Raw genomic sequence first — 23,000 nt, 5'->3', positions numbered from 1 at the left:
AGTCCTAATTCATCATTTTTATGGTACTCTTTACTTGTTCAGCCACAAATGTCATAATTTATTTATGTATGAAAAATATTTAATGTTCTGCAATTTTTTTAATGTAATATAAACATTCAGTACATATTTTTTAAAAATTGTTTTTTATAAATCAATTCATATTTGGCTCATTCATCCTGGTATTATGGTATATTGCAGTAAGTACTATTCATAAACCTGATTTTTTTTTTCATATTTATTTTTCTTGCTTGTACATGCAATCTGTACAATGAAATATTTGTTTTTAGCTGTAAGTAACTCACATTCAGCTTATTCTTTTTGGTTTTATGACTTATTGCCGTAAGTATTATTTCTAATCCTGATTCTTGTTCTTTTCTTTTTCTTTGTTAGGAACAATGATTTCCTTTGGAAAATGTTAGATAGTATCAGTCATTAAGACTTTTATTATGTTCACCACTGAAATGGTGTGGAGATTTGTATATATTAAATCAGTAATCTACAATCGAGTCATGGTGGGTTTATGCTAATATCTTGGCCTAATTTAAAATCATTTATCAATTCTTCTGAAAACTTTTCATGTATTTGTCTTGTGAAGCTTCTGTTAGTCCCCACCCCCAACAATTTTACCCTATGATTAATGAGCAAAAAAAAAAAAAAAAAAAAAAGGTGGAGTGGGTGTAGAGTAGGGTAAATATTTTTCTCATCATCCGATAAGATCAAAATCCGGAGATGGGTTATTAATTTAACTGAAACTAATCTAAAATCCATCATGATTTTGAAAATGGAAAATATAAATGATTTTTTGTTTCGTTTTATTAACATTTAGATTTTTCACTTTTCTAAAATCTGTGGGCCTCCATTTATAAATTTTCAAAAAGAATCTATTCTAGAAATTCTTGAAACCAAATATTGTATTCATGCTCATTGCTGTTTAATAAGCAGAAAAAGTTACAGTAAAATTCAGGTACTGTTGGCAAAGCTCTTTTAAGTAATTAATACACAGTGTATGAAATTTCAATAACTCTTAAATCACTAATCTTAAAAAAGATTCTTCTGGAATATTTAGTATGCATGTGGAACTTGAACTCTAATCCTTCTCATATTTGTACTTCTTAAATTTTCAATAGTTTTAGGACAGGTTTTTCATTGTAAAATTCTTCACTTGTTAATATCATGTTTTTGAATCTCTATAAAGTAACCTTTTGCTGTGTATTTGAATCGAACTATTGCAATTCATCAAAATGGTACTGTATGAAGGTTAATGTGATAATTACAAACTAAGAATTGTATGTTGAAACAATTTTTTTTTTTTGTTTCATTTGGAAGGAATGTGTGACTGGAAGTTGTGGAATGACTTTAATTAGATAAATTTTATTAATCTTAATTTAATATTTAAAACTTAATGCGGAGAGAGAGGGAGAATGAAATTTTTATATCGAGACTGAACTTTCATTTTTTTTTTTTTTTTTTTTTTAATGACTATAAGCTGAATACAGTTGTGGAATATATCAGTCTATTTTTTCCCATCATTATATTTCTGACCAGTTGGCCATTTTTTATCTGTATGTTGAGAAAAAGGAGGGATTTTTTTTTATTTTGTCTTGTCTTTCCAAATTAGTATATTTAAATTGGAAGTAATCTTAAGTAATTAGTAATCAGCAAGTGGAGTAATTTTTGACCCACAAATGTGTATATCATTTTGGCAAATTATCTGGATATATTGTGGTTAAGCCAGGTCAATGTCGTAAAAGTTTTTTTTTAATACAATTATTAAAAAATGTCTGAAAGATTACAAACTTAATAATAAGAAAATTAATATAGAATATGAAACCTATAAGATACAATTTTTAAGTACTAAATTCCTTATCACAATTTTTACATACTGCTCAATATGGCTTGTATTTTCTAAAGATATAAAATGTTTGAAATTGTTTTTCACTGCTTTGCTGAAACTGTTTGCAAGAAAGGCTGCAAACTGTTTGAATTGAAATTAGAGCACGTTTCAGTAAGAAGATGGAATTAAGAAAAAGTTGGATCATGTATCTATATTTGAAAGCTTGTCTTTTACTGAAATACAGTAACATCGAAGATTTTCTATGGTATTTAATAAAAGCTTTTATAAATATTTTTACACTGTTTGTTATAATGTAAAGAAAATTTAAAAAATTTTGACGTTAAAAATTAAGATGGCAGTGTAAGCAAGCAATTTTATTCAATCATTAAATCTGAGATATTTTCTTAAATAAATAAAGGAAAAAAAATAGCTGAAGAATAAAGGTGCTAAGAACACCTTGCATGGTGTAGAATAGTTACAAAATAATAATCTTTGGCATGAATTTAGCATTTTTTACTGTATCTACCGTGTGATTCTTGGCCAATTCTTTTGGCAATTAATCCCTGGCAAATGGGCAATAATATCTGAAAATCAAATTTCTGTTTAAGATAAGTTTTTTTTTTTTTTTCTTTTAAATAACTGACTGAAATAAAAGTTATAGTTATAAAATTATGTACCAAATTTGATATATTTAAAACATTGCGTTTTTGAGTTTGAAAAATGTATATATATTTATACATCGTTATGGTTATCAAAGTAAATTTTTGCTTGTTTCATATTGAAATAAGCTGTTATCTTGTAAATTGATTAAAATTCTTTCGATTGCATCGTCTCTAATACCAGAATTAACTAAGTCCTCTTGTATTTTCTCTGCATGCTTTACACATTTTCCACCCATCCACTGTTGCATTTAACAGCTCTTTGAGCAATTCTGTAACATCTATAATTCTGAAAGTTTTATTTTTATTTGCAATTTCACCTTTCACCTGCACCCAGATAAGGTCTATAGTGTTGTACTTTCAGTGATAGGGTGGGTGTCTCACTATTTCATGTCCTATTTTGTATGCTAAGTGATCAAGCTCATATGCTGTATATTTTTCTTTGTGCTCCTTTACAGTGCTCAATAATTCTGGATTGGTTTTGGCAGCATTGTGAGGAATATTTTTGCTCCGATGTCATGACACAATGTCAGATTTCTTTGTTTTTGTGGAGGGAATTTTTTTCAGCATATGCCGAATGATAGCTCACATTATCCATGACAATGTTTCCTCCAATCTTCTAAGTAAATTGAGAATCCACGTTTTGAAAACTTCTCTGTTCATCTACTCATGGTAATCAACTATACTTTTGGATTGAAATAAGTGTTGCCGATGAAATAAAGCCTAGATCAGCAGATCCAGCATGGCAAATGATGAATCTTGATCCTTTCCCCAATGGTACTTTTAAGCCTTGGAAGTGGAACTTTGTCAAACATATTTAGGTGAATTATTAGCATTTATCCAAGTTTCATCAAGGTATATCACAGATAAAGAATCATTTCTAGCTTTGCATTTTTTACAAATTTCATTCAAGGAACAATGATGCTGTTTCTTTCCATTAAAAAATCTGCGACCAACCATCATTGCATTTTTTTGTAAGAAAATCCCAAATTTTTCAAAATCGCCCATAATTTGTACATCCAGAAAAATTAATTTTTTTTCTTCCAAGCAAGTTCTTAATTTTTCCACTGTTGGATATTCACATCTGTCATGAAATTCTAGTACAGTCTGACACACAGCGCTTTTGACAATCATCCAAATATGTTACAGGCTTTGCTCGTGCCTTTCTTTTCTTGACTGCAATTTTGTTCAGAGATTCAGCAGCTGCAGTTTTATCAGCCTTTGCACAGATTTGCTGAACCGTTCTGTAGGAAACGCCGCACATTTTTGCAGTTACTTTCTGGATCTGCAAAAACAATTCTCTTACTGTAGCATTCGGTTTGGATGAGACCAAGTCTTTTAAGTCATTCTACACATTGTAGACAATCTTTGATTGTGTCCGGTCATCAGGCCTATTCATGATAGCAGAACTTAAAAAAAGGTGCATCAGCACTACTTTATGAAAAACAAATTAATATATAATTGAGAATAAAATAGAGAAAAAATGTCGAAAGAACAAACTGTAAAGCAGAAAGCTATCGGAACACTTTAACAGCTGTGTAAAAGAAAAGATTGGCACTTTTGTCTGCCGCACCATTGCCAATACAATGAGGCAGAAAATTTGTTCTTGACATGCTTACAAAAAGTACTCAGGCTATAGTTGTGTTAGTTTAAAAACTATAAGGTTTGATTTATTGAGAATAATCTATACATAATGTTTATCAAATTTTAACATGTTGACAATTTAAGAAGATCTATGAAGACATCATAATATGTTGTCTGATTTCAGTTTCTAAATTTTGTTGATTTTACCAGCCATTTGTAAACACCAATTTGCACATTTTCAGGAATAAGTTTTTAAAGACAATTATTGACTGATTTCACTGTAGCATCTGTTATTTCAATTCATTTCATGTCTATTTTGGAAGGAATCCTATAATTTATTAGCTGCAGGCAAAATTTGATTGAAATGCTGAAGATGAAGAATGCATGGTTATGGAACTTCTGAATGGGAGCTGAAAGATCACGATTATTAATTACAATTTTAAATTACTGGAAAAGATTGTATTGTTTATTTTCTGCTTGATTTGCTACTAAGGAGACATTTATTTAACTGTTTAAAATTATTCTGTGTAATGAGTTAGATATTTCTTTATTTAGTGTCGCATCATGCACCACATGTGTATCTATATATTACAGTTTTAAAGTAATAAACTAAAATTATCAGTTTTAGATGGATAAAATTATGTGAAATCCATTAATATGGAAATCATCTCAAGTGTTCTGTAGACTCTCAGAATTATAAGAAAAAATTGAATCAGTATGTTGATAGATTTTGATACACAAAACATCTAATGAGTACAGAAAACAAAATAGCTGAAGGGGAAATTAGGCGAACATACTTTTTTTAAATTTAGTTATAAATTTCCTGTGTATTTTTAAAGTATTTATTGTACTTCTATTTGGATTGTAATTCTAGAGAATTCTTTTGAAAATATAAATAGATTGCCTTAAACTTACATTGCAAATAATATACCAAGTCACTTTGTTTATATTTGTATAAACAAGTTCCAGATTGCATTATTCTATGTACTATGATATGAAATAATTGCTAATAAAAAGAAACTGTCAAATTAAATTGGGCAATTTCAAAAAAGTTTCCTAAAATTTATTGGTAAAATGTTTAATAAAATGTTAGAGATAAATGTTTTTATCTTTTATTACTATAAAAGTGTTTTTTCAGTAGAATAAGATTTATTTTTTTAAATAGATCTGTCAGTCAGTCAGTTAAAATGTAGTTTGTTTTAAAGAGACGTTAATATTTTCATATGTTTTCCAGACATATCAGATGAACATTCAAGTAAGTAAACTTGTAGATTTTAATCTAAAACTGTTTTCTGTATTTTGCAGTGAAATTAGGATTTCAAATCTGAAGTAATAAACACACACACACACATAAAAATTTATACATGAAATTATGTATAAATTTTTATGTGTGTGTGTGTGTGTTTTATTTAATGGTAACTCTTTTTATAATGACATAAATACACTAGTTATATAATTCTGTTTTAAGTTTAACAGGAAAGTTATTAAAAACGGCTATTTATAAACTTTGCATTTGAAGTGTCTAGTTTACAGGCAAATGTAATTTTTAGTACATTACTATATTTAAGTATTTAGGTAAGTAATTAATGATTGCCATTCTAGTTTTAGCAAATTTTGATTGGCTTCTGCAATTATTTGATATTAGATTTGGAAATATGTGCAATATTAATTGAAAGCAGTAGACAAATAGAATAACGTATTTTGAAATTATACATATATAATGTACCATAAAAAAAAATTTCTGTATTTTTTCATATTTTTTTGGCTGACATTAACATAATTGTTCTGTATCTTATAAGATCTGGTATTCTTAACATATAAGTTATAATTTTTTTTTTTTATTTCGAATTCCCAGATGCATCTTTAAAATGGTTTAAAAGATAAAATGTTTTGAATAAATTAATGGTTTTATTGGTGAATATTTTAAGTGTGAAAAAGGTGGACTTTTTTTTTTCATATAACTTATTCATTCATTTTTCATTTTTGATATTTCTTTCATTTGTTAAATTCCTTGAAATGGAAATACAGGACCATGAGAATAAATACAAATTATTTTACTTACTCATTGCATGTTGCATAATATGTCTCGGTTTGAAGATTGTAGGATTGTCCTAAAATAGTGCACAATTTCAAAACAGGGCGTCAATATACTAATCTCCGTTTATATTTATCAATATCTTATTTCAAGAGAAAAGGCTCAATTTTTTCTCCCTTGCTGCATTTTTGAAATCTAACAAACATTATTCTAGCTACTGGAACTAAACATTTTGCAAGATTCTGTTTAAATCAAAACCATGTACTGTTTCATTGTTATGTGATTTTTCTTTAAAGTTTATAAATTTTTCATTGATGTATATTAACAAGTTTTCAAACCATTATATTTACATATATGAGGGTGCATAGCATTATTAAAAGGCCTTAAAAACTGGTTATTTTTAATGGTCCTTATTTTAGGGCCTTAAAAGTGCTTATTTGTTGTCCGAGTGCTTATTTTTCTTTCTGAGATGGGGGGGGGGGATTAAATTTTAATACATTGGAGAATCATGCTAGATATACCCAGTTATGTCGCTATATTTTCTTTGTAATTTCTGATCATTTGTCAGAATGAAGTGATTTCAATTAATCTGGTAGTCTGGAAAAGGTTTTTATCTCATTTTAAGAAAATACTGATAATATGAAGAAAATATATTTCTTTTATTTACTTAATTCTTCTTTCAACTCTTTTTACTTGTTTAGATATAGGAAAAAATAGTTTCTTTTTAGGAATAATTTTATGTATTCATGTGAAACCATCAGAGTTATTTTTAATTTTTTTTAATGTGTGTAAATTTTTTCCTTTATTCAGGTTTATTTTCTTGCTTTGCATGCAAGATGACCAGTGGAACTTTGAAAGAATGTGCAAATTCAAAATGTACAAAGTATTACCATGCTAAATGCCTTGAGCAATATGAATGTGCAAACAAGGACAAAAACATCTGTCCTTTGCATACCTGTATAACCTGTTATCGAGAAAATTCCAAGAATATTATGTCTCATAAAGGTTAGAAAACAAAAAATATTTTTTTTTTCTCATCTTGTGTATTAAATATTTTCTTTTTGTTTGATTTAACAGATCTATGCAAGATAATAATAAATTTTTACATACAAAACATTTGAAGCTTTTAAATTCAGTTACAGGAAAAATTGTTTTAAATATATTATTTTAATAGTTTGAGAATAAAATGAATTAAAATAATTTTTTGCATTACAATGAAACATTTCCATTTTATTCCTATTCTTCCGGATTAGAAATTTCTCCTTTAACAGGGTTGCTATGGCACTGAGAAAACTTGGAAAGAGAGAGAGAAAAAAAAAAAAAAAAACGGGGAATTTAAAAAGCGTTTTAAAAAATAAACAGTGAATGCAGGGAAATTTGAAAATTTCCGTAATACCGGGAAAGTACAGGAAATTTTAAGTTTCTGAGTTCATTTATGTTTCATCTAAAAAAAAAAAAAAAAAATTGCACATTGCAAGAATAATAGATTGTAAAAATAGCTTCAAAAACGGAAAAATACCATTCATGACTATGTAATCAAAGAAACTCACTCCTATTCCACTCGCTCGCTTTTTTTTCTGCATAGATCAGTCTAAATACGATTTGAGAGACAGGTGGTTTCTTCTCTTGAGATTCGTAGATTACAGCTAATGAACACACACACGAGAGTGCTATAACTTCGTGTGAGAATAGAATAAATTGATGATGGAGAGCAGCATTCTATCTCCGGAAGAATCGAGGTGATGTTTATTCACTGACACGTGGATTTATTGAATGGTTGGTTTATTATTTGAGAAATTTTCAACTTATTCATGAAGATAAGAGAATCTTTTTTAAAAACAATGATCTGCTCAAAATCCGTATTTAATACGAATTCATCGGTAAAAAATATGAAACCTGACTTTGCTGAATAGTTTAGGCAAAATCCATTTGCATTTATAAGAAGATGATGAGCTCAAATAATATGGGAAAACAGGTTCTTAACTAGAGAAAGACATGCAAAATTATGTGCCAGTTCAAAAAAGTCATCTCTGATATTGGACTAAAAGGTTTACAGGAGAAAGTGACATGCCAAATCCGAAGACATCAAATTTGAAAATAAGCCGATTTCGAACCTTAGTTCAAGAACATTAATTTAAAGCTGAATTTTTATAGGTATTAGAACTTGTATCACATTCGTCCTTTAATGCATTCAAAATACGTTTATTCATATATAAAAGCATAAGTGTTTTTTAGAGAAAGTAATTTTTTATAATTTGTTAAAGAGAAAAAAAAAATGCTATTTCTTTTGTTTAAATGTTTGTTAAAATATATATTAGGTACATACTATCATACTATTTTTATATTTATGAATTATCATGAAATTCTAATACACATAGAAAGAGCACTAATTAGTTATTGAACTGCTTTAAAATTTTGTGCAGAGATCATAATAACATTTACTATTAAAATAATTTGTATTGCAAAGAATAGTTTTAATGTTTCCGAAAATTCTTATGCAGGTCATTATTGCTTATATTTTGAACCATTTTGTTTCTCCTTAATTTTAAACATTATTTATATGCATCCTCTGCCAAATCCTTCTAAAGATCAGTTGATATCAACAACATGGAATAGACGTCATTGCTAATATTTTCTTTCAACATTTTTTAAAAAATTTACATATGTTTAAAATTCTTCATACATTTAACAAAAATACATAATAATTTACAAATAATGCTAAACACAGCAAATTAACTTATTTCGTATATTATAGTACACATTTCTTCCGTAATTTAAAAAGATAAAGGAAAGACAATATGTTCAAAAAATACATTTTTCTGTATATAGAAGCGAGTGCCACAAAAATTTGCAAAATTCATTAATGGCATTTTTTTTAAAATTATGATTGTAAAACATTTTTATTTAACTACAATAAAGAGGAGAAATTTATGATAAGGACCAATTTTTCACTTTTTTACTATCTCATACATAAAATAAAAAAAATGTCGATTTCCAGATTTTGACTAAACTACTTCTTGCATCTTCCCGAGTTTGAAAAGTACATTTTAAAAGATTGTCTGGTTGTCCGTCTGTATAACTGAAAAACTCTTTGAGCTAGACTGGTGAAATTGGTGTATGATCTTCACACCAAATTTGAAAATTTCGTGTTCGAATATAAGTTAACATGATAACAATGAACAAAAAGAACTAAATAGATAAAATTTGGTACAGAAATTTAGCATTTACCATAGACACCTAATCAAATTTTGAGTCAAATCCAATGAGGGATTTAACACCTTTCAGTCTATACTTTCAGAAGCATGAAAATGCAATATTTCAAAATTGCAATGTCTTAAATATATGAAATTTAGTGTATGATTTTATGACAGCAATTGTCCAGTTTTTGTTTTCCATCAATGTTGGGGGGAGGGGGAGGTCACAGAGGTTCTAAAATGCATGTTTGTTTTTCTGATGTTTTTTTATTTATCTCATCTTCCAAAGGATCAGACTGTTTCTGTCGAATAGGCTGTTTCGTATCCATTATTTGCCATTGGCATGAAATTATAATACATATGCACATCTTTTAGCAAATACGCAAGAAACCAGTTTGAGAGACCACTCCTGCTGGCTTTTAAATAATAGTGTGTCGAGAATATTTTGACACATGACTAATGGAAAGAAACAAATGTATTGTATAAAAAATTTAAATTGATTTAATTTCTGAGTATCCAGATTGATGTTAACTAACATGCAAGTTTGGTAACATGTTTGAAATTGTTGCAGCATTGAGAGGATTTATCACTTCTTCCATATTTGCTAGATCTGTCCCAAATCCAATTATTCCTAATTTCATACTTTGGAGAACAAACATAGTGATAAAATCTGGTGTTAAAGTTATTAAATTCTTTGTGGATGGGTTTTTGACAAAACAATTGAGAATTTACTAGATCTTAACATATTATGCATTTTTTAAAAGAATGGAAAGAATATTAAAACCCGAGCAATATATCATTTGATTATATTTATACATTCTTCTTATTTTTTTATATGTACTTATATTTCTTTTAAAGCATCTCATATGGATAAATATATTATTTGCACCTCAGAAAATTATTTTTTTCCTGACTTAGTATATCCTGCCCTTTATGTATGAAAAGGTTTTTTATGAAAAATCCACCATTTATTATTCATATGTACAAAACAAAAAAAGCTTTGTATTTTGTTTAAGCAATTTGAGTTTTAACAAATGTATTGATATAGGTAATATGGTGCAATGTATGCATTGTCCTACTGCGTTTCATTCCCGGGAATCGTGTATTGCTGCTGGTTCTGTGGTGCAAAGCTCTTCATCAATAATATGTTCACTTCATTTTGACGAAACTCATAAGCATTTTGGTCTAAAAACATCCAATGCAAACTATTGTGCTATGTGCTATTCAGGTGAGTACAAAAAGTTTAAGCTGTGTTTGTTTATTGCTGACATTTTAAAAAAAAAACTTGTAAATTTTTTGAAAGAACATTGGAAAGACAGGATTTATTTAATTTATTTGAATTTTCAAGAGTATTAATGACTGTAATTGCACGCTTTCATTTATATCTGCCTTATTAATTTTTATATAATTTTGTTAACTATTTTTGTTATTATATAAGTGAGTATTCATTATAATAATTGGTAATACTTTATTGAAATACCTCCTGATATACTTGGGAATTACATGAGATGACTGACTTCAACTAAATCAATCCCTATTATTTTTAATAGTAATTAACTATTTAATTAATTGTCACATTACCTTCCTTATACTTCAGTATTTGAGAGCAAAATTTGTAGTATTAACTGTGTAACATATTATTTATATATCAAATGTTACAGACATGGTGTAACCATATATAAAAAATGAGAATATACGAATCTGCAATATTGCTTTTCTGTGCAATTAATGTCATAAAGGAAGAGTTTTAAATATTTTAATGGATGCTAAAGCAATGACCTCCTGCTCTAGCAAGAAAAGGTTCTGGAATGTACATGGAATTACTGGTATATCTATTGGGAACCGCGATGCTGCCAGAGAATGCTATACCCTTTTTTAGACACATTCATATTCCCTATTTGACTTCAAGTATGAAGAAAATCGGGTAATATCATTGGCTTATGCATCGCAAACTCTGGAAAGATAAGGCAATCTCATTATAGGTGAACTTAAAATTTGTTTCGCTTCTTGTTGTTTGGTCTTCATAAATTCTGAAAAATGAACTTTGCCTTTTCATCCAATTGAAAGACTTTTCTCTCCCCCCTTTTAAATCACTGATTAAACAGAATCAATTACAATAAATATGACCACTCAGAGTTTGTCTTTGAACTCCAAAAATGAAAATGTGGAAATCGGTGAAGGGGTTTCTCTCTGCGGCAGCCTAAAATTTATGGTTAAAACCAATAATATTTTTCCTAATAAAGTCTGTGGTTTATTTGCTCTGTTTCTTTTAAGTGCATTTTGCAATTTTAAAAGTTTAAATAAATAACATTGATTTATAATTTTCCTTTATTTATTCATATATATAGAGTATAATGAGCATTGAATTAATTATAGTGATTGCTTTTTTTCTCTTTGCAATCCTGAATGTTAATATAACCACTTAATTGTTCCTGAATTGTTTGCTATAAAAGTTCTAATTCTAAAAATGACAAATTAATAAGTTATAATACCATCAGATCTGCAATACCATAAATTATGCAAGAAATCGCGATGAAAGAATGAATTTTTAAACAGTGTGTTGGTGAACTAATACAAGATGTAATAAGGCAAGTATTGAAAAATGTTTCAAAAAGTGTCGGCAGAAATAGAATCCATCATATATGTGTACTTCAGAATTGAAGGCTGTGAAGGAAGTGCTGTCGATCCTTCACAGCCAAAATTTTAGTCACTTTTAATTTTAATCCAAAAATTTTGCCCTCTGGCGAATATACAGTGTTGGCCAAAATTGTGGACACTTTTGAAAATTTTAATGTTTTCTAACTTTGTATGCTTATAGAAATTGTAACGTTTCACAAGATGGAAACATTTACATATCATTTTGAAGGGAATTTAATGCTGATTTCAATATCAAAAGCAAAATTCCAATGTTTGCAATATAAAAAAAATTGGGAGGCAATAATTATCGAGTTACATTAGATGCTGATGGCTACAGTAAGTTATCAGTCCTTACTAAGGTAGCCTTTATTTTTAATTACAGCTTCACACTGATGTTTCATTGAGCAGACAACAGTTTTAAGCTCTTTTTTCATTATTGCTTGATGCCATGAAACAATTATAGACTCAATTAATCTTTTATTTGATGAATGCTTCATATATATGAGTTTTCAAGCGGTCCCATAAGTTTTCAATAATTTTGAGTTTAGGACTGTTTCCTGGCCATGATAACAATTCAATGCTCTTTGTGCTAAATCACTCTATCGATATTTTTGCTGTAGGGCAGGGAGCTGAATCCTGCTGAAAAATAAATGATGCAATCTTGGGAAAGAGATCACTGATGGAAGGTGTAAGTTTTGGCTCTAGAATAGTGTCAATGTATTTTCTTGCATTTAATGTCCCATCGATAACATAAGAGACCAATACCGTCTGCTGACATTCATGACCAAATCATTGCATTGAGTTCTTCATAGTTGCCTGAATGCAGTCAGGATGTAGCTCTTCACCTATTCTATGTCTTGCCTATTTTAACCATCGCTACCAAATAACAATATCTTTGTTTCATCACTACGTATAACTTGTAACCATTGATCATCTGGCCAATTAATGTGTTCTTTTGCCCACTGTAATCTTTTTATACAAAATTTTATCGTTGAATTCTACCTCTTAGTCTAACATCTAATCTTCTGATTGTTCTTGAACTGACATAAATGCCAGCATCATTCAATTCACTTCTGGTGGCCACTGAGACATAGTCTTCTGTCATGAAAAGATGTGATGCACGTTTTCCAGCCATTTCCTGCTTTGTTTTTTATTGAATTTGTCTCCTGGTATCGTAAACAAAACTTTCAGACTTCATATGTAGTTACTGAACCACCCACCTGTTTTGGAATTTCAGCATTGGAAAGACCACATTCATGTAACACAATAATCTTAGTTCTCTTTCTAAGTGTCCAGTCTATTCTTTTATTTGCTGGCATTGCTTCATGACTAAATATTAGAAATATTTACAATTCCTACTAAATATTAAAAAGCTTAACAAAATTTCTTATTTGTGATTTGATTACAGAAAGAACAGTCTTCCTTTTATAGAAAAAAAGCACAATAATGACCTGTTCCAATTTTAAACATAATGGCATCTTCTTCTGGCAGTTATTAACATTTTATTAGTTCCCAGAATAAGAACAGTGTTTGGTCAGGAAAGTTAGAAATTACAATCCACTTCATCACTGTTTGTTATTCAGATTAAAATAAGAATAACTTTTTTTTTATATTGAAAATATTTGAATTTTGCTTTTTTGTATTGAAATATGATATGTAAGAGTTTACATTTTGTGAAATGTAACATTTTCTATAAGCATGTGTTCACAATTTTGGCCACCACTATATATACATGCAGATGACTTCTGTTTCTGGCTTCAGATTCTCATGGATATTCATTAATTTCCAGTGACTTTTTCTATTTATGAAAAAAGATCGTTTTAGGTGTTTGCCAGCTAAATTTAAAAAAAAAAAAAAAAAAAAAAAAACCATTCAATAGTTTAGATTTCTATTGCATACATATTTATGTATTAATATGGATTGAAACACAAAGTTGTCTAATTAAAAATTAAAATACGGGTGATTCTCACTTTTATTACCTACTTTGTTTTCACAATGTGGTTGTAGAGGAAATTTGTTAAAAAAAACAAATTTGTGCCTGTTTATTTTGAAAATATTTGTAAATAAGATTTATGTTATTAAATGTAAATAGCATTTATATATTAAAAAAGATGAAATTTATATGGCTTATAATTATCACAAATGATTCTGGGCAAAGTAAATATATTGTAACAACATTTCTATATCGACTGGATAATTTTTTAAGTTGGAATGCAGGAACTTATACTAAAATGATTCTTTCAGCAACTGTGCATCTGATATGTTTTGTTTAGTGCATTTATTTTCTTCATAAAAAATATGTATTTCATTCATCATTTTTTTTTTTCGCATTGCTTAATCACCAAATTGCAGTGGTAATTGTATTACATTTTCTTCTGTAAACAGAAGTCTACATCAGTATAATATCTAAATGTTTTCTAAAGTCTGTAAAATATTCATTACTTAGTTCTTTTTTTTTTTTTTTTTTTTTTTTTTTTCATGGTAGATATCCAGCTGAGGATTTTGATTTCTCATATCAGTTGTAATGCATTTTAGAAGAGTGCTCATTTAAAAGTTTTCTGAATTCATTGAGTTATTTTCAGCTTCAGTGCTTGTATTTTACAATTATATATGTGATATAAATTTTGAAATATGCATATAACAGATCATTGAGAAAATGTTTGAATTAATGTATTATGCATTTTAAAGTTTTTTTATATATTTTTTATTGTGAAGTTTTATGTAACTTTCATTAATTTTCCAGACAAATATATCAACCAGAATTATCTGCTGTTTTTGTTTTCTTTTTTTCTTTTTCATTTGTTACACTTTTGTATATTTATTTTAAGACATATTAACACTATGCAATTTTTATATAAAATCTTTTATTTCTGAAACAGTGAATGAGGTTATGACTCAGAATATTTATATACTTATAATGTATTTTCTGATTAATATTTATAGATTTGATACTATTGTCATTAATAATTAACACTTACAGGTGGAGAGTTAGTTTGCTGTGAAACTTGCCCAAATGCATTTCATGAGGATTGTTTGCAGTCGGACATTCCAAATGAAGATTTTATCTGTGACGATTGTAGAAATAGACGATATCTTTTCTATAATATGGTGGTTTTTGGTAAAACTGGCAAATTCAGGTATTAATTATTCTGAAAAATAAAATTTTTAATCATTTTAACATTTTTTTTTTCTTCCTTAAAAATAATGCATAATTTTTACAATTAGATATTTCATAAACATTAAAGCATAACTTTTAAATGTTAATATAACGTAAACTCATCTCTTAATAACCGCTTTTTTGTGAGCTTCCATAGCCTTATAATGAGGCATTCTAGTTGTTTACTTGTTTTATTGGAACAATGGTTACAACTTAATTAAACTGGAAATTTCTACAAAATGTTTATAGGAACCTTACTTTTGAACAATGAGTTGCAAATTATGTTCACTCTAAATGTAATCCACTCATTTAAATTTCTTAGAAAATCAAGGAATCTCTGTGATTCAATTGATCACAACAGCCTGAATAAATGAGTAAAGTATAGATATGCACTTCTGGTATATCTGTAGAAAAGATTTAGATTTAATCAGATTTAGATTTTTAGGAATGCTAGGTCTGAGCCCTGCGTGCATTAAAATTACTTTTGACTTCAGGTATGTCGTTCAGTTTGATAATGAGCATAATGGATGCACGAATAGGACATTTGATTTCAGATAAGTGACTGAGATTTCTCCTTGCAGAGGAGGAATAGTAGGGTATGTAGAATCATGAAAAAGTGCTTAAATTTGAAAAACATTTTTAACACCCAAATTAGTTTTGAAAAAGGGGTATTAGTGTTAAAGTATTTTATTTTTTGCGGAAGTGCAAAAATATATATATTTTTGTTACTACCGACATTGAATACGATTAAACGAAATAATATGCATACATGTTTTTTATCCGGATAGATCCAGAAGAAAAAGCCAAAAGGAAAGATTGTGAAGGAATCGCATGTCAAATAGAACCAGGGTTACCAAAACATATTTAGGCAATGCTTAATGGCCTCCCCGTCTCTTTCTTCAATAATATGCAATCGCTATTTATTGAATAACTGGAATGGCTATACCAAAGGAGTAGTATGGAATACATAGTGTCTCATAGTTGTTGCAACTCAAAAAGCATTCATATTTCAATTTTTACTGTTTTTGAAATGGTGAAGTTATTTTAATTATTATAAATTCATTATATTTTCGTTAATATGTTGTTTTGGAGTGATCCCTTGAACACCTTATTAAAGGTATTTTATTGTACTGTATTGAATTGTAATTCAATATAGTACAATTGTGTAAAAAAAAATCTGATGGCAAAACCATTTGCCAATTTTGTAAAACCTAATCATGAAATTTTGACCTGAAACCATAAATGAGGATTAATAATCTTGATTTTTTTTTTTTTTTTTTTTTTTTTTTTTTGAAATCCCCCCGTTGTTTCCTTTCACTTGAAAATTATTATTTGTTGGACTCGTCTTGCAAAATTGATAGTTTTTATAAAATAAGCTATAAAAAATCTGCTAGATCTGAAACTTAAAACTTCTAAGGAGGTAATAAAAGTTCTTCAAAAATCTTATTCTTCAGAGTTCAGCCTCTACAGTTTTTTTTTTTTTTTTAACGATTTTTCTTTCCCTGTTTCTGTAACTCGTATTTACTATTTTTCTTGGTTTGTTGGTGAGATTGTTGCATACAGATTTAAGTAGATGCTTGTCCTGATTAACTGAGCAATGCACAGCATTACTTAGGAATATGAAACTCGGAAAGAGGAGCAAAAAAAAAAAAAAAAAAAAAAATCCTAAATATTGCCAGCTATGAACAAATTGTTCAGATTTTTATTTATACGACAGATTAAAATGAGGTTTCTTCTATAACGGATTAAAACAGAATATTAACGTGTTTCTGCTGGAACATCAAACCATGTTATTGCGGAAAAAATATTTTTACACTGTTTTAAAGGTTAAATAAGTAAAGATAAAAAGTAAATAATATCAGTTTTGTTTCAATGATTTCATTTTTTCAGTAGTCTTAATAATATTTAAAAAAAATTAGCTTTGGACATAATTTGTAATAATGATTTTTATTGTAATGAAATTCAAAACAATATCGTTGCTTCATTGAATTGTTGAGTCACTTGATTTTACTGCCAATAATGCTGTGATTAAATAAAGTTTTCTTTATAAATTCTTAATTAAACTAATTTCTTTATTGAAGCTTAAAAACTTTTAAAGCAGTTTATTGAATAAGATTTTTCCTTTGAGGGTAGTTAAATTTTTGGGTAAATGGTTCTATATATTGTCTCACATTTGCTTCAAAAAATACCTTTTTAAAAATGTGTTAACTGGCATTTTTTGTTTTCATTTGGCTTCTAACTACAGAACTGGTATCTTTTTAACACTTTTTCATTGTCTATGAAAAGTGGAAATGCTTAAATCATTTTCATTTCTTTAAAATATATATATGCACTTTCTTCAATAATTTATTTTTAAAGCTAAAGTAAGAAATTTTATGTTTTTACCTACAGGTTATAAAAAAAGGTTTTTATTAGATTTTCATGAAATTTTTGGAAAGATCTTTAACTTCAGAAGTAAGAAGAAATACAACAATTTTTTTTTTATTTGACTATTTCTGAAATGTTGCTTTTCTTTTCTGTTAATTTTTGTCTAAAACAATTCAATTGGAACATGGCATTGTTCTATCATGAATTTTATGATAATTTTTCTAGTCTTATGACAGTAGTCATTCTGGAATGGTTTTGCCCTTAATTTTTTTATAAGGCTGCAAATAAAATGTTTCACATTGCTAAATGTGGTGGTTTTGCATAGAAGTAAATTTATTTTCCATTAAAACTATGTTGTATCTTATTTATTGTTGCATAAAAATGTAATATAAAATTTTTAGCCATGCTATGCTTCTACATCGGCACTTTCAAAAATGATGTATCCATCGAAATTAACTGGAAATTTTTTCATTTTGCAAAATTTTGAGAAAAACATTTTTAGTTTGAATTTTGACTTAATGACTTGAAGTTGACTTAATATTTCGGTAATAGTAGTTTTTTTTTATTTTGTCGGACCTAAAAGATATAATGCGTTTGATTGAAAACACTGGAAATACAGAAATAAATATTAACATTAAAAAAGAATTTCTCAGTGCACAGTTTTTATAGACAAATTTTTTTACTATAAAATTTTAAACACACAGGTTTATACGTAACTATGCATTATTCTAAAACATTAAACATTCTATGCTTAAAAAATAAGGTTTATGTGCCCTTTTATATACAAAGGTGTTCAATATTTTAAAGGTGCAAGTGCTTAATTATTTGCAGCAGTTTCTCAGTCATGCACCCTGAATTATTAGACTGGTCAGACTACTGATTAAATGCATATAAATTAATACAATTGTCTAGTCCTTCTAATATTTGGAAAAAAAATGTGTGTGGATTATCCTATTATCAATGGCACAGAAAATTTCTAATCTAAAATACGCAAGTAGGAACCACTTAGTTCTTTAGTATCTTTGTATGAAATAAAGTAATTGATTATGTATGCAAAAGAATTTTGAAAATTTGGATGAACTGTTGAAAACTGGACTGGCATAATTGCTTGACAAGTTGTGCATTCACATACCAATGATGGGAGGATTGTAACAACTTAAAAGAGCCAGATGTACTTTTTATTTTTTTTTCTCTTAATTTTAATTTGTTTAGTGTTATTAGCAATAATGTTATTTCGGATTAAAACAATCTTTATTTTCTGTAAACTACTTACAAGATGCATCTGTTAACTTCTTGTGTATTTTGCTAATTATTTATTTAAGCATTTTTAAACAAAGTAAAATTGAACATTAAATAGGTATTAAGGATGTAACTTAATTTACACTTTAACTTTTTTAATTTAACATAAATTGCAGGCTAATATTATATAGTATTATTTTTGGGTCTATAACATCTGACAATTACTACCCCACTAAATGTATTCTCTAATAACAATAACTGCCCCGGTTTTGTCAATTGAAATAAAATATGATTGAGAAAAGCAATTTGATGGTCTGCAGAGTGTGTCAAAAATTTGTGCAAACTTCAGAAGTAATGCTCATAAAACATTTTAGTTTGTGCAGATATGACCAGACTGATATTTCTCTTCCATGTATAACAAATCCATCTCACAAATCAGACAAACTCAAGCAGATATTGAAGTGTTATAATAACATGGAACTGTGCATTTATTTTAAAGTAAAAGTTGCTCGACATGACCACTACTGTGAGACATTAGGTTATTGAAATGTGTCACTGCTGAGTATACAGATCTCAATAGAAGGGCAGGTTATTTTATAGTAATCGATACTCGGTGTAGTGAAGCATCTCATCGCCATGAGATGCTTCACTACATCAATTGCAGCTATATGCACCATCTCGGCATCAGTGCCCCCCTCCCCCGATAGTCTGGCATCTTGAAGTTCCACCAGAGTGGCTGGGGAGCTTCAATATGCAGAAAAATTAAATACCCCCATGACATATAGGTCCAGCTTCATGACCTCTGTTAATCTATCACCTGCCAATTCTTCAGTTAAACTTTTTACAACATGGATGCTATATGCATTTAAGGTTGGTCTGCTGTTTCTTGAATGATTCTCTAAACTGCCCATTTTCTCAATGTCTTACTAAATTCTGTATTCTTTTGAATGAAATAGAGCTTTTTTGTACCTTCTGTCCTTTCTCCATGCAAAACATTTTAATACACTAGTTGTGGATTCAACACTCTTGTGGAACATTTTAACCACTGACATTTAATCTGATGACAATAGCAGGCCGAGCTCAAGTGAGAAAATGATTTCCTGTCAAGTATTTTATTGCTAACCTGATTTGTGTAAAGCATATCAGTATCATGTTTAAACAGTTTCTTTTAGTCATTTCTGGAATAATTTTATGGAAAAAAAAATCTATGTCCACTGATTATATTCATGCAAATAAATTTTTTTTTCCAGTATTACTTCTTTTATTATGAATTTTTGAAATTTACCTGCACCCTGCATATAATGTAAGCTTGTATAGCCAGTAATACTCTGATTTCTTTTTGAGTTAAATATTCTGATTTTTACATCAGAATCCAGCTACTGCAATTATATTGCATTTTTAATTCTTTTAGCAATATCTTGATGGGTAATAAATATATCCTGTTTTTAATTATATATTGGGGATATAAGCTATGTTTATTATAAAAATGTTAATTCATAAGATCACACTGTGCTTTTTACCACATAAAATATTAATTTTATATGTATATATTCTTTTAATTGTAACATTTGTTTAGTTGGTGGCCTGGCCAAATTATACATGAAACGCATTTGTCGGATGCTGTGAAAAAGGCTAAAAAATGTGATGGGCAGTTTGCCGTGTATTTCTTTGGAACTCATAATTATTCATGGTTGCATGGTGGACGTGTTTACCCATATGAAGAACAGCATCAGAAAATGAAACTTAAAAGTAAAGACCAGAAGTTCAAATTAGGTACAAAGGCTTTTAATTTTTTTAAGAATGTTTTAGAATATTTTTTTTCATTTGAATGTTCAATTAAAAATTAAAAAAAAAACAATTTTATGTAGTATTACATCTTTTAAGGCTTTATTAAAATCTTATTCCCAATTATGTAGGTCTTGAAGAAGCTGTTGTAGCTTTTGACGAATATCAAAAGAATCGTCTAACCGACAGTTATCTGCATAAAAGGCCTGAAGCTTATAGGCATATTCAGGTCAGTGATTTATAAACTTTTGTCAGTTTTTTTCTCATTATATGTCATGTAATTTTTATGCATGCAATTTTTTCCAAACATATTATATTATGGTGCAGTTATAATCACTATTGGCAATTACTTTTTTTCCATTTTCCAGAGAATTGAAAACAAGTTGCATATCCTCATTAAAAGACCTTAAACTACTTATTTAAGGATTCTTATATAATGGCCTCAAAAATATTTTTTTCTGTCTAGATTCAGACTTTTTAATATAGAAAGGGGGGGGGGTGAACATGTTAGGTCCAATTATATTACTGTATTTACTTTGCAGTATCTGGTCTTGCTGCCAATTCAAAACAATGCTAAAATAGTTTAAAAATTTTAAGGAAAAGCATTATACCTGATACTCGACTTTAATGGACTAGACATATATGAAATGTGTGTATGAATATAAACAAAAATTAAACTTCTGGTTCCTAAGGCAATTCAATTTCAGGTCCTCAGAATTTTGGAATGCCGGAGCTTCTCTTTCTATTATAAAAGAATTCCGTACCCTTCTCAAAAACCACAATGACAGCTCATGTTCTGCATAGAACACCGCTTAGCTGATGGCTGTTTTGGGGAACTTCCTTTTAAGCTTAAAAATCGTTTGAAGGGTTCTTTATCAACTGCTTTTTTTTAAATTATGCTTTGTTAATGAAATTTTAAGCATAAAAAATATAAAGTGTGTATATTGTAAATATATTCGATCCCTCTATTGATCTACTTGAGGGAGGGTTCAGTTAATTAGATGTCATTATAAGTGTACTACTATAGGCCACAAATTATATACATTCAGTGTGAGAGGCTAATAGCTTTTTTTTTTTTTCTTGGAAAAGTAGTTGAGGCTAAATGGATAGCATTTAGTATGCTAATTTACGTTTGAAGGGAATAAATATAAAATTTTCAGTGAAATTCGTCTATGGATTAAACGCCTAACAGTCTATACATTCTCAAACATGTAAATGTTGTAACTCACAAAAGCAATCATTTAGATAAATGAAATTTGGTTTATGTTCTTCTTACTAAATGTGTCATATTTTGGTTTTATTTGGTCAAAAAAAATATCCAAAACAATATTGGCATATTTTCATATTTCTTTGTTAGGCTTTTCTTTTGTTCCATCAGAAGTGATTTTCTTTTCTATATTACACAGCACAGAATGTTTGAGTGTGGAACTCTTAATATTAATAGCATTTATGACTGAAGGTGTAGATTACTTTTGAAGGAGTATGTTTTGAGAGACCGATCCAGCCGTTTTTTTCCCTCCCTTGAACACCAAGTCGATTGTACTATGAAATGCGAAAGTATGAATTTTGTATTTAAAATATCCAAAGTTATTTTAAACTGGATGTAAAATGTTCCCAATTTTATGATCTAGGACTATTTTATTGTGAATAAATGTTTGATACGAGAATGTACTTTTCTATTTCTTGACGAACATTTTATTGAATTCGGAAATATTGCTGTTTGTGTATGCTTTGTTTCTTTCAGTATTGCGAAACAATACAAATGATTTGTTAAATTATGAAATGTTTAAAGTTTTGTGCAAACTCTATTGCTAATGTATATCTCTATTGCTGTTTTGTATACATTTTAAAAAGTTTCTTACATCAAGTAAAATGCTTCTGATATTACAATAATACTAAATACAATAAAATAATAAATTATTATTTGATATTTTAAACAAGTATATGTAATTCTTCAATATTTTTATTTTCTCCAAATAATATTTAAAAAATAAATTTTCTGATACATTTTGATATATTTGTCGTTTGAGAAACCGAAGACTCGCTTTTTGTTGCATGATGCTGGTGTTGCTTTGTCTGGGGGGTGTTGCTTTGTTCCCCCAGATGGTTTTGCATTTTTCTCCCGTTCTCATTTTGATCTGCTTGGTTTTAATTCGAAATTCGTGTATTTATTAATTTGCTTAGTTCATTTTTAAGGTCCTAATTCCATTGACAGTTGCAATTTAATGTATTGTTAAATAGAATGTGAATATCTTCTCTCCCCATCTTTCATTTCGTCCCTGTTTAGGTAAAATCAAGTCATAGCTCCTCACACACAAACATTAGAATCTTTTTATACAATAAAAAAATTTGGTGATAAGAACTAAATTTCCATGTTTCTTAATATTATACGAATTGCCTAATCATTGTGTCCATGTGCAGGTGATATATTTTATTATATTTGGTAGGCTAAAAGATGTCACTTCGACCTGGCTGAATGATTTCTTTCATTTTGATGCAGTACAACCTT

At 28.4% G+C, this 23,000-nt stretch overlaps 1 protein-coding gene across 9 annotated transcripts in view; it reads left to right on the top strand.

Moving 5' to 3' along the window:
- LOC129958101 (histone-lysine N-methyltransferase NSD2-like) overlaps positions 1-23,000 on the top strand; it is a 175,610-nt gene that overhangs the window by 80,686 nt on the left and 71,924 nt on the right. For 8 of the 9 annotated variants that reach the window (XR_008783143.1, XR_008783144.1, XM_056070296.1 and 5 more), the window contains 6 exons: positions 5,312-5,332; positions 6,923-7,117; positions 10,355-10,534; positions 14,924-15,080; positions 20,283-20,479; positions 20,623-20,720. Coding sequence is in view for 7 of the 9 variants with exons in the window: in XM_056070296.1 (XP_055926271.1) it covers positions 5,312-5,332; positions 6,923-7,117; positions 10,355-10,534; positions 14,924-15,080; positions 20,283-20,479; positions 20,623-20,720 (848 nt within the window). In the remaining 2 variants the exon portion in view is untranslated. The remainder of the gene's footprint in view (positions 1-5,311; positions 5,333-6,922; positions 7,118-10,354; positions 10,535-14,923; positions 15,081-20,282; positions 20,480-20,622; positions 20,721-23,000) is intronic. The other variant, XM_056070294.1, reaches the window with a different exon arrangement.

This window comes from Argiope bruennichi, chromosome X1 (genome assembly GCF_947563725.1).
Source record: "Argiope bruennichi chromosome X1, qqArgBrue1.1, whole genome shotgun sequence".
Taxonomy (NCBI): Eukaryota; Metazoa; Arthropoda; class Arachnida; order Araneae; family Araneidae; genus Argiope; species Argiope bruennichi.
This window is presented reverse-complemented; position numbering and strand designations above follow the sequence as displayed.